At 35.5% G+C, this 13337-nt stretch overlaps 1 protein-coding gene and 1 long non-coding RNA gene across 13 annotated transcripts in view; one reads left to right on the top strand and one right to left on the bottom strand.

Moving 5' to 3' along the window:
* Positions 1–12459, bottom strand: part of LOC103887339 — a 108154-nt gene extending 95695 nt beyond the window's left edge. For all 5 annotated transcript variants that reach the window (XR_004177089.1, XR_004177088.1, XR_002524185.2 and 2 more), the window contains exon 1: positions 11056–12459. This is a non-coding gene — a long non-coding RNA (uncharacterized LOC103887339). The remainder of the gene's footprint in view (positions 1–11055) is intronic.
* Positions 1–13337, top strand: part of MINDY3 (MINDY lysine 48 deubiquitinase 3) — an 81469-nt gene that overhangs the window by 43183 nt on the left and 24949 nt on the right. For 7 of the 8 annotated variants that reach the window (XR_001906187.2, XR_001906188.2, XM_017962574.2 and 4 more), the window contains one exon: positions 95–175. The exons of the other annotated variant lie outside the window; for it this stretch is intronic. Coding sequence is in view for 5 of the 7 variants with exons in the window: in XM_017962574.2 (XP_017818063.1) it covers positions 95–175 (81 nt within the window). In the remaining 2 variants the exon portion in view is untranslated. The remainder of the gene's footprint in view (positions 1–94; positions 176–13337) is intronic. 8 annotated transcript variants of the gene reach the window in all.

Below are 13337 nucleotides of genomic sequence, written 5' to 3' on the forward strand. Positions count from 1 at the left end.
CACTTTATGCTTCAGATATTTATGGGCAAATATTTAAGAGGCAGTATAAATTTTTAATTTGTTTATTTGTTTTATTTTGCTACATTTGTTCTAGGTTGGTTCTTACTTGAAATCTCCAAAATTCCCTATTTGGATTGTTGGCAGTGAGACTCACCTCACCGTATTTTTTGCCAAGGTATGCTTACAGCAGGATTTTTTTTTTAAGTTATGACATCAGGCAAACAAGTATTATAAGTTCATATTTGGTTTGGATCTTTGTGCAAACTTCAGTCTATTCCCACAACAAATGAATTGTTCAAAAATCTCAAAAACTAATACCGAAGAACATACTGTTTTCCTGCTCTAAATCTGGAGTCTTTTAATCAAAATCTGTCATGATTTAGTTATAATTTCTTTTTATTTCTTTAGAGCTTTAGCTTTTGAATTTTTTCGGAAATCACTGTTATGGAGAAAGCAACTGAATTTTGAAGTTTTAGATTGCTTTTTTTGTAAGTAGGATTCAAGATTAACTTAGATGATACATGATGTAAAATGTTTTAATTACAGCATCTCCTTTGAAAAAAATTTTAAAATCTATTAGTACTTCAATGGTATTGAAGTCAAATGCTCTTTTAAGATTGATTACTTCCCACAATTTTAATTTATACCTGATTACAATATTGAAATAGCTGAAATATATCTGAATATTTCTTTTTGTGTTTTTTTTTTTTTTTTTTGAGATGGAGTCTCACTCTGTTGCCCAGGCTAGGGTGCAATGGCACAATCTCGACTCACTGCAACCTGCGCCTCCTGGGTTCAAGCGATTCTCCTACTTCAGCCTCCCAAGTAACTGGGACTACAGGTGCGTGCCACCACACCCAGCTAATTGTATTTTTAGTAGAGACAGTTTTGCCGTGTTGGCCAGGCTGGTCTCAAACTCCTGACCTCAAGTGATCTGCCCACCCCAGCCTCCCAAAGTGTTGGGATTACAGGCGTGAGCCACTGTGCTCCGCCATATCTGAATATTTCTATTTCAAAATTCTTATAACAAAACTATTTTTAAATCTCAACTATAATCTATATGTCATGTTTTTCCACAATTGAGTGGTTAAGAGCTTTGTCCTCAGACAACTTTGGTTTTAATCCCAGCCTTGCCACTTCCTAACAATTCTCAGCCCCCTTTCTGTGTCTTTAAAATAGGGATTCATAATAGTACCTAGCTTTTAGAATTGCTGTCAGGCTTAAATACAAAGTAATTAGCAGTGCCTAGTACAAATTAAATACTCAGTAAATCTTAGCTGTGGTCGTCGTCATCATCATCATCATCATTTTTAGTATTCAAGAAACATGTATTAAACATCTCTGGGATCATAGGTAACTTGATAGGTGGCTGAATGTTCGTAGAAAGATACAGAATTGTATTTTTGAGGTTTCTTCATTGTGCTTTCCTGATTTCTCCTTGAGCTTTTTGAGCATACATTTGTCAATCTAAGTTTATTATTTGTTTCTGTAGAAAGTACAAATGGTATAAATTGTACCCTAGTCTGAATTGACAATGCTAATTTTCGTGAATGTAATTATGTATTACTGTATTTAATTTTATTGCGTTGGCAAAAGTCCAGATAGGGGTTATAGAGCAAGATACATAATTACCTTTTCTTAAGCACAGAAAGCTTTAAAATTAAACGCTAAAAGTGCAGAGTTACTGATACATTGCATTTAGTCTGAAAGCTTTTGCTATTTATTTCCCTCCTGAAGTAGGAAGTTAAAAAGCACAATGTGAACTACAAAAACTGACAATTACTAATTCCTGAGTGAGGATTTCGTTTTATACATTTCCATAAAAGAAAATTAATTCTGACTTAACACACAAAAATGTATTTTCAAACCAATTTTTAATCATGTTTATCTGCAACCTTATTCTCTAAGGAAAACTAATTATATGAAACTAAAAGGGTTAAATATAAAAGATGACAATATTTTAAATCTTAAGTTTTATAATTGATATTTAAGAAATGATTTGGTTGTCAGAACAGTAGGAGAGATTTCACAGAAGGTGAATACAAGGAACAGTGTCAAATGAACGGTGAGTCTGAGGACGTTATCTGAAAAAGTTAGTGATGTTGAGGGAGTTCCTAAGAGTGGAATAGGCCCTTCTTTTTATGACATACAGTCTTCCTACCTGTCCTGATACTTTTGTGGTTCCCATACCACTTGCCCATTGTGCTGTTGCATGTGTCACACAGCACACAGTTTCTAATTCCCATACTGTTTTCTGCATGTTCCATGGCAGCCAGTTAACTTTGTCTAGGGCAGGGGCTGTCTCTCGCCCACCTTTTTATTCATAGTTCCCCATCAGGTGCAGTAACATGTTGAATTAGAGACGTGCAGTTAAGAGAAAAACACAAACTCCTGCCATGTGGGTGTAGGAACTCTTGAATTTTATACTAATTATTACTGTTTTGAGACTTACCTGTGTAGTCTCAGGATCTGGTATATAGTCTAGCACATTAGGGGTGGGAGGAATTACTAGTTGAATGAATAAAACTTTTGGACAGATTTCCCACATTTGGGTTCCAGTGACATTTATATCCCCTAAGAATATTTTACACGACTCATTGTGATGCTTCATTGTGCAGTATCTATATACATTCTTAGAATATCAAATTTGGATTGTTTGAAATGTTACCTTTAAAATGAGTTACCAGTGAAGAATTGTTTTTTTCCCCTTGAAATAAAAGTAAAACAAAGCTGGAAGATCACCTTAATGGCAAATGAGAACAATAATACTTGATCACATTTATTGAGTCCTGTTTTGGATTTGTTAAATATAAACTGATGTTCTTATAGTCTTCACCACATAAAAAATACTGGAAATTTTGCTCTTCTGAAAATTATAACAAGAACCGTTATTCGGCCCTTCCTTCTTTAATATTTCTGCATTTGAGCAAGCAGTTTTGGCTGTGGATTTTTCTTTTTTCTTTTTTTTTTTGTTTGTTTTTGTTTTTGTTTTTTTAAGTTTGGTGAGTTTGCTTTATTATACATTCAGTGGCCTGAAACAAACAACATTGTTTTAATATTTCCCCAGCAGTTCCTTGTAAATATTATGTCTTTTTTTTATAAAACTGATATGTTTGTTGGTGTATTTCATGTGCTGACTTTTGTTCTGGTTACAGTTAAGTAAAAAAGTCTATTTTAAGTTCATAATTTTCAAGGCAATCCATAATTTGGCATTGTGAAATGCCTGTGAAGAACAGTGGAATTCTTCATGTGCCTTATGCGGTGAAGGTGGTAATAGTTGCAAGTGTCTTCATTCATTCATATACTCAATTATCAGCTTTTTACTGGACTCTGGTATGTGCCTGGCATTACGCCAGCTGTTGTGAATACAGTGGTGAGCAAAAGTAGATATGGGCCTGTTTTTAATGGAGGCGGACATTCTCCTTGAGTTACTCAAGGATGTTCAAATAATCACATAAATTTACAAGTGTGATGAATGCTGACAAAGCACAGGTCCGTAATGGTGTAAGAATTTATTGTAGTTTTGGAAAACTGGGATGGTTCCTTGAAAAATCGATGCCTCAAATGAGAACCTGAGGTATCAGATTAAAGCAGAGGAAGAGAGGGGAAAGAGCATTCTCTACATCACAAATAGAGCAAATTCATGCCTAAACAAGGAAGGACAGACAGACAGATGAACTGGGGTGAGAACAAACTGAAAGACAAGGGCTGGAGGGAGCACTGAGAATTAGGGAGACAAGGTGGAAGATGAGGCTGGAAGAACAGCAAGCCATGTTACTCTTTGATACTAAGAGTTACGACAACTGGACTTATGAAAAATTGGTACTGGGAGTAGTTTTGGGGGAGGTGGGAAGGAAGGGAACAGGATTAAATTCACATTTGGAAAAGATAACTCTGGCTAATTGTAGAGAATGGATATATTGAAGGATAACCCAGGGAATAGGTAAAAGAGACTTCTCTAGTTGTATTTCAGGTAAACAACGAGTGTAATTTGGTCCAGGGTAGTGAGGTAGAGGGAATAAGCATGAATTTCAGAGATTTGCTCCTGAGGTAGAATGACAGGACTGCGTGATGGATTGGATTTGGCAGCAGAGGGGTAGAAATGTCTAATAAGATAGGTGTGGCTAATGATTAGATCTTAGAGCTTTAGAAAATGTGTATGTAACAGTTTAGCTGTTGTTGAATGTAACTGCTCATTATTAAAGCAATTTGTTCACTATATGCATATCACATAATAAGTGGGATTGGGGAAATGAGAGATACCTCTCAGGCAGGCATGCTGAGCTTGCTGAGACAGGCTATGCTGTAGCTTCTCTGACATCACTTTCTTGTATTTCCTTCCAAAGAGCAGTGATGGGAGACAATCTATTACGTAGACTGATGCACCACGTAAAAACTGCTTAGTTTTTAAATTTAAATTTAGCACTAGTGAGAGCTGTCAGAATCCTTTGACCCACATCTATACTTTATGCCAAAGGAACCAGTCCATAGAGGAATTAAAAACTTTTCTAATGTTGCATGGGTAGGAAGGTAGAAATGTGATAGCTAAGACAGAGTAAAATATCAGAAGCTGTATTGAATTTAACCTTCTGTATGGGGTAAAAAGATATGTGTTAAGTGAATTAATAAAGTATGTTGCCAGTAATATTTAATGCATGAATAATTGAGAAGGGATAATTATACTATTCCCCAGAAATAATAGAACATTGAAATTTACAAAGTAAGATTTTGCTTTCTTAAAATGAAGAATTGGCCGGGCACAGGGGTTCATGCCTGTTATCCTAACACTTTGGGAGGCCGAGGCAGGTGAATCACCTGAGGCCAGGAGTTCGAGACCATCCTGACCAACATGGAAAAACCCATCTCTACTAAGAATACAGAAATTAGCCAGGCATGGTGGTGGGCGCCTGTAATCCCAGCTACTCAGGAGGCTGAGGCAGGAGAATCACTTGAACCCAGGGAACGGAGGTTGCAGTGAGCTGAGATTGTGCCACTTTACTCCAACCTGGGCGAAGGAGCAAGACTCCATCTCAAAAAATAAATAAATAAGTAAAATGAAGAATTAAGCATTATTGCAAATGTACATGGAAAACTGAATTAAGCATCTAATTAGAAAGTTTTATTCTTAAGTTTTAGATTATAAGTTCTAGTTTTATATGTTCTATACACGTAATTAAATTTTTGTAGGAATGAAAGCTTTATGTATTAGACCCTAGTAATAGGAGAAAGTGCACATATATTATCTTTTTCCTGAAGCAAATTAATGACTTTGGGCAAAAATTATGAGTAATGTTAACTATATTACAAGTAAGATGAAGCACAAATTGACATTTTCTTAAATAGTAGCACTTTTGAGTTCAATTTTCATGATTTAAAAGTATTTCCTTTAAATCAGTGACATTCAAATATATATGCCACTACTTTAAATACATTGCAGTTTTGGAATAATTTGTCTGTGTGTTGTGTTAGAAGTGAATATCACCTCCAAAATTTTCACAAATATTAATCTATACATAGTCTCAGGACTAGCACTGAAAATATTGTGATGTCAAGTGGTTGATGGCTTTGGCTCCTTTTTCTAAATTTTGTAAGTAAATTTTAAAAATGTATTTTCGCATATTTATATACAGGACAAACTAAGGTCTCAGCGATTAAATATGATGAAAGTAGTGTATTATATTGACTAAGTTTTAAAATTACAGCATTGTTTATCCTCAGAAAAAAATATGTTTGACATTTCAACTTTGGTTTTATTGTGAATTATGTTTATTTAAATTTGACTTGATTTTCTTAGTGAGTTGTTTTTTCTTTTCTTCTCTACCCTTATTCCTAACCTACTTTCCTTTAGAAGTCGAAGCTTGTGGCCCATGTTCATTTGCGTTATCAAAATAATCGGCATAGTTTGAAAACTGAATTTTTCCACATCATGGCAATACTGTATTATTAAAATTATTATTATAGTCATCCTAGTGGGTGTTAAGTGGTAATTGTAATTTTGATTTACATTTCCCTAATGACTAATGAGCATCTTTTTATGTGCCTGTTGTCTACTTCTACATCTTCTTTGGATAAATGTCTGTTCAGGTCCTTCGCCTGTTTTTTAATTGGGTTGTTTGTCTTTTTGTTATTGAGTTATAAGAGTTTTTAGTATATTCTGGGTACTAGATTCATACTCTGTATTTACTTGTTTTCTATATTATCTGTCTCTCAGTAGTAAGCTCTGTGAAGGCAGGATTCTTGTGTTTTGTTACCTACTGTTTGCCAGTTCCTAGAGCGGTGCCAGGCATAGTGTAGGTGCTCAGTGGCTTTTTGTTGACCAAATACATTATTGAACACGCTGTAGATCAATCTTTAAAAAATTGTGAGATAACCATGTTATTACTTGATAAGTTGGGGGTTGGGAAGTGCACTTAAGATTGCTGAATAGTCTTGGATCATCAGAATTCAATAGATCTGTATCTTACGTGGAGGGCAAATAGAAAAACTAGCTTTTGCTATCCCACCTGACCAATTCAAACCACCCATATTATTGAATAGAAACAGCTGTCATGAGTATTTACAAATAAGCTTTGTCAAACTACCTATATGCTGTATAACATGTTAAAAATTTACTTTCATGATTTGAGGATGGTTAAGAAAACTGTTTCTGTCCAGTGAAATAACCTCTTAACTATCTGTTTTTGTTTTTGAAATGAACTATTTACTTTTAGGACTTAAAGTAATTAAATATTTTTTTAAAGGGCACTAGTATAGGTTCATGATTTTAATTTTCAGTGCCAAAGTATTTACTTAATGTACTTGTCACTTTATATTTGATATATCCAGTGACCCAGAATTTACCTTTTTAATTGTACTGGAGTCCTCCTCCTGACCTATAATCATCCCACACATTTTGTAGGATTAAAAGAGATTTTTCACAAGTCAGTTTTACTTGAAAATCATCATTAAAAATTAATAATTGTATGAACAGGTTGTAAAAATGTTCAGGTTGATCATTTATAACATTTCTTTCATGAAGAAATGTAACTTTAAGTTTTTTAATTTAAACTGCCGTGTTTTATAAATCATCTTTTATGTCTGATATAAAGTCATCTTTTCTTACTAACCCTCTGTCTCTATCAAACAACAGAACTGTTATTGTACTCCTTGACATAGTATCCTAAGGAGTCTGGTGGTGAGAAATACATCTAAGCCGTCCTATGTAAATGAGAGCTGTATAGTTACTACTGAGGGAAATATCACAGAATCTAACTTCAGGAACCTTATAGGAACTGCAGAGTCATCAAGCAGCAGGGTTCCCACAGAACTTCTAATAAGAGGATATGGGTGAGGTGAAATGCAGTACGTAAATGGACCTCTTCAAAGAGGGAAACTTAATTCCTATTAAGTACGATGGAGAACTTTCCAAGCAGGTCATCTGAGCTATGGCAGAACAAAGGTCTGTACATGGAGACAGAATGTGCCCCGTGGGCATGCGTCTTCAGAAATCGTATCATGGCACTTTCAATGAGGTTACTTGAAAATATGCGAACCTGCTGCACAGGTAAAAAGAAATGTACTTTGAAAAGTAGATGGTTAAGGAATACAGAACTTAAACTTAACTTTTTGAATTGTTTTTCCTTAATTTCAGAAGAAAAAACTAGCTCTTATTAGATGAAGGCTGTGTAACGTTTGTTTTATAATATGTTAAATATTTAAGGAGTCAGGTCTTTCATAATAATACATAATTAAGTGTTCAAATACTAGGGCATTTGTCCTCTTTTTTCTCCCTAACCATCATTTTCCCCATTGATTCTTCATCTTTTATTTTTATATTTGGGTTTTAAGAATAATTTATTTAGGTCAGTTTCTTAATTTCCCTTAAATTGGGAACTAATTACGAAATTAATTTTCAATGCAAATTCAAAATGGGCACTTTAAATCTGAAAATCTACTTTAAATATTCCTAGAATTTAGAATGTATAAAATGGAAGACATAATAAATGCCTTTTTTGTTTTTATTGTGCATTTAAATCTCAATGTGGAGTGACAGCTGTTGATCCAATATAAAAATAGTTGAACCCTACGTATATCATCTAGTTTCATCTTCAGAAGATCAGTGGCTAATTTGCTTGGTACCCCATTTAAACTCTCCTTTGAAGTTGGGGAGATGAGTTTTACATCCCTTTTTTGTTGCCTTTTATGGTTATAAAGGGACTCTGTGTATGTGCAGAACCTGACCTTTGACCTTTCCTTTGATAAAGCAGTTTTCTTGTCAGGTATGAACACATGAAAATCCATGACACAACTGTTTATATAAAGAAACTGAATGTAATGCTAAGGAGGAAAAAATTATTTAACTGTTGCTGTGTGAGCTGAGATTGTTCTTCCAGTGGGATCTGTTACTGGGAATGTAGGGAGAATTATTTCTACAGCACAAGCTGCTTTTATTACTCTTTAGTGTAGCAGGAAGAATACTGCGGTGAACTGTTAGAGCCTGTTTCTCTTAGGTGTTTAAAAATTGGACAGTTCTACTTTGACATTTCTCTGCGTGTAATAAAACGATGTTAAGGAAAAGTAGTAAAGTGATGCTTTATAGGCTTTACTGTTCCAAGAAAATTCACAGTTGGCATTTTGTGTTTTATTGCAGTTTGGTTACCTCATCCTTTTATCTTAAGTAAATTCTGGAGTTGGTGCGTATATTGAGATTTTGTGCCTTACCTAGTACAGAAAGGAAATAGGGAAAATGCTAATGTATTTGTAGTTTAATCATAATTTACGTGACTTTTAACACCTTAAAATAGCAACTTAAAGAATACTGAAGTTAATCTCATATCTGAACTACTTGGAAAGTTTGGGTAGACATCTGGACATCTTAATTCTCAATGATTTGAATTACTACAGATATGTAAATTTTTAATCACAAACTCCTTCCTAGCTGCTTAGCACACTTTGGGGCTGTCCCCCATCAGCAGTCTAGGATTACGCCAATGACTTGTGCCACCATAATACTAAAGCTTTTTATTTCTAATCATTTTGACCAGAAAACTTTCAAAATATAAATGTTCTTGCCTCCTTAAGCCAAGTGAACATCAATTACCCTTATGTACTCTTTGCCTTATGCAGCGGTATTTGTATATCTGGTGTTTGTGATTTCCCCGAATTTTCTTTTTCTTTTAGGTATTACTTCTCAGTCATCAGTGATGTCAGCCTTCCTGGAAGAAGTCTGTCTCTTCCACTGAATTTTTCTTTTTCTCCTACAATAGTATCCAAGTAATTGTCTAAAGATAAAATACTGATGGAAGGGCCTAGAAGTATTCTGTTAGGAATGAAGCCTGTGAGTTTTAATTAAGAGTCAGTAACTTTAAGCCCACACCCTGAGCTATCTGTTTAGAATTGATAGAAAAAAATTATAGCCAGTAGAGTTGATAGCAGAGTACAAAAAAAGGTCTTATACGGTTAATAGATGACCATCACTAAGTCTTACTGAGTTTAATTTGGGAGATTTTTGCGTGTGTATGCACACGCTTTGCTTATGTTACCCTCTGCCCAGAATGTGCTTATCAAAATCTTGCTCAGCATTCCTGGTCCAGCCTTCCATCATTCGTATTGTGTCCACTGATTCTCCTACTCTCTTGTTGCTTGTATTCTTCCAACTTACTACCTTCTTGTGGCACTACCTGATTTCCCACACTACCTACTGTCACACACATTCAGCATTGTGCTAAGTACTGTTGAAATGTAAGGATTAATAATACTTGGTAATAGTTTACTGTGAACATTTACTGAATGTTGTCTGTGTGTTAGGCAGTATACTAATTAATCATCTCAGGAGTATTCCTCATTTAATCCTCAAACCAATGCTGTGAGCCACGTGTCGTTTTCATCTACGTGTTACAGTCTGGGGCCAATGAGAAAAATGACATCTCCAAAGTTAGATACTAGTGAGTACCAAGGCAGGATTCAAACTCCAGTCTTCTGGCTTCTGAGCTGTGCATTTAACTTCCCTCCCTCAAGAAAACAACTCATTATGCTAGAGTGGAGTAGAGCCTGGAAGAGGGAAGAAGTCGGTGTAGAAGAGATTATACTTGAATGAAAGGACATGGTAACTTTGAGACTGATATGAAATGAAGGCTGTATAGATGTAGTGTTGTAATGGGAGAGTTAATACTGTATTTGGGGAATAGTAATTGGTTGATTATAGCTAAACCATACTAGTTGTGCTAGGATATTAAGATGAAAGCAAAGGTTGACAATCAGCTATAGGACCAGCTTAAATAATCAGATTTCTTTCCAAATCATCTTTACTATATGAAAGTCTGTCTTGATATAGAAAGCTAAACAGGAATATCCATGGCATGAATATAAAGCAAATTCATGGAAGTAGAAAGGCCTTCTCAGTCAATAATCAAAGCTTCTCTGTTCAGCTGTGATAAAATTTTAAATTATAAATGTGAGTACTGTGAGTAATTTTTAATCATGCAAACCTTGTTTAAAATTGTAGAAAAGGAGGGTAGGATTGGTTGGGGGCCCTCACTTCTTGTTCATACTAATCCAAGCCTCCCAAGATTAAATTAATTGGTATTGAGTGGACTACAGTTTCAGTCATCTTCTTAAGCATTCATTTTCATAGGAAACATGAAGTCTGCATATGTGGAGATTCCTCCATGTGCAGCTTACATTGTTAAGGTCAGAGTCCCTGGGTAGCATGAGGGAAGACACAAGAGGAAAATGTAGACTGCTCTCAATAGGAAGATCAAATAGAATACATGTGGCACAAGCAACATACAGCCCAAGCCAGTATATTAGGTTTTAATCCCTTTCGCCAGCTTGCTGCAGTAACCAACAACCCTGACATTTAAGTCATGTACACAGTGGTATTCAAGAAGGGGGCGATGAGAACAACCCGTCCTGCGGGTAGAAGGATTGCCTGCATGTGGTGATGGCAAAAAGGAATTTGAGAATGTTTTAACATCTCTAAAAACAATGTACCCTCTTTTTGCCTGTACTGGAACACACCACTGCCACCCTCTCCCCAACACACCCAGCCCAAAGCTTACCGCCCTCGTAACTTACATGTCAGCTGCAGGTGTGCTCCACGTGTCTCCTTTATTTTAAAATCTGGGCTGAAGGAGTAGCCTCTACCTGGAATGTGCAGTTCTCATAAGAGAGGAAAAAGAACAAGACTCCTGGCCAAACCAGATGGTGGCACTTAAAGCTTCTGCTAGGAGCTGGCATAATGTCACTCCCAGTTGTATTTCTCTGGCTAAATCTGATGTCACAGAGGCACGAAAGTAGGCCCCTTTCACAGACAGGTACTTCACGTCACTTAGCAACAGACAGTGACAAATAATCCTCTTAGAAGGAGGAAGCAGCAACTAATTGGGAACAATAATATCTACCACCATCGATTACCTTGTATCTAGGTGATTGAACAGTTTAAATTAATTCCAGTGATACAAAGAGTCCTAACTTTGAAATAAAAAGTAACTTTATTTTTTCAGGTACCTTTATCTGTATTACCAGTATAAATATTCACTGTTCACCAGAAATCTTTTAAAATGTAACATTAACTATCCTTCTAAACACCTACTAAAGTATAAGGCCTGTGTACAGTGGGTTGGTTGGGGATAAGTAGTTTATTACTGAAAAGGTCTTTAAAGTATATTCATTAAGCCTTTCATCATTATGAAGAGCAATCTGCTGTCATGAATAATCAAAGAACCTCCAAGAACATCACCTAACATCAAGAAAAGCTCGACGGATTTTTTAAAGTGAGTTGGTCAATTATGATAATTTGGAGAGTCAGCAGCTCACTCATTAATGATTTTACTAATTACGGCACAAGAGTAGATCACATCTGTTAGAAACTTCTTCTCCCACTGCCTTATTTCCACTTGTGCATTTAGAGTCTGTGTTTCTAGAGGAGGAACCTCAGAGGGCTCTCTGCCGTGTTTCCTACCCTGGCTTCTCTGCCCATATTACACAGATTGGTGCCTCACAGCAGTGGGCTACTGTGGAGGTGACCTGGGCTTTACACATTATTTGGAAAAGAATGAAAGAGTAAGAAAAAAGACCACCATCCTTCCTGCTTTCAGATATTGGGATTAACTGAATTCTGTTAATCTTGCTGGTGCTAATGACGCACTATGTTTTGAGATAATTTAATTGACTTAAAATCTATTTCCCAAATTATTTGGTCATAAATATAGATAGTAAGCAAAGACTAAAGGTGAAACATTATAAAGTAAAATTTTACTTAAAGGTAAATTATATACCAATTACCTTTTATTTATTTATTGGAGGGACTTTTAACACTATAAAATGTTGTCTGCAAGCTAAAGTGTCATAAATATATGAGCAATCATTCTTGAAGTTAGATGACGATGCTCTCGGAGGTTCTTTGATGAATCATGACAGCAGATTGCTCTTCATAATGATGAAAGGCTTAATGAATAAACTTTAAAGACCTTTTCAGTCGTGAACTACTTATCCCCAGCCAACCCACTGTACACAGGCCTTATATTTCAGTAGGTGTTTGGAAGGATGGCTAATGTTACAACATTTTAAAAGGTTTATGGTGAACAGTGAATAGTTACACTGATAATACAGAGCTGCGTGAAAAGGAGATATCTGTTTCATGATTGTAGGCTATTAGTCCCATTAACAGCTTGGTCCACCTACCTCCATCCCCAACTCCCTGCCAACCCCCTGCAATTAAGCTGAGTGAGGCTAGATAATTTTAAAAGCTATATTGTTTAGCAATCCCTGTTGACCAGTAAATTGGTTGAATATAAATTCCTCTGATAAAATCATGTGATTATATCAGACTAATATAAAGAACTGCTTTTACAATAAAAATAATTTCGATGATAAATCAGAGCTTTAATTGCGAACTAAAACAGTATGTAATAGTTGAGTCTTATGTGTGTAGGGTCTGTTCCTACTGAGGGTACCTAAAAGAGTTCCAAATGCAGTACATGTTGAAATTTTCTCCTAAGTATTACAACTAGGGATGAAGAAAAGAAAATGCAACTATATTTGCTGACCTTGGAATCCCTTTACTTAATTATCATTCATGGGGTTTTTTTGTGTGTGTGTTGGGGGGGAGTATAGGATTAGTGTATATTTGTTAGAACTTCATCCTAGAATATAATTTTCTTAGGATAATTTTAATAATATTCATGGAAGTAAAGATAGAGTAGCATGTTTTTCTCTCTTCTGTTAGACTGCGACCTTGAGTGCACAGACTGGGTTTTTCTCTACCATCTATTAAGCCTGCCAAATGATTAAGAAATTATGGTTTTGTGTATAGTTAGAGAAAATATACTACATATGGAACCTAAAAACTGTTGCTA

Source organism: Papio anubis, chromosome 11 (assembly GCF_008728515.1).
Source record: "Papio anubis isolate 15944 chromosome 11, Panubis1.0, whole genome shotgun sequence".
In the NCBI taxonomy this organism is placed as follows: domain Eukaryota; kingdom Metazoa; phylum Chordata; class Mammalia; order Primates; family Cercopithecidae; genus Papio; species Papio anubis.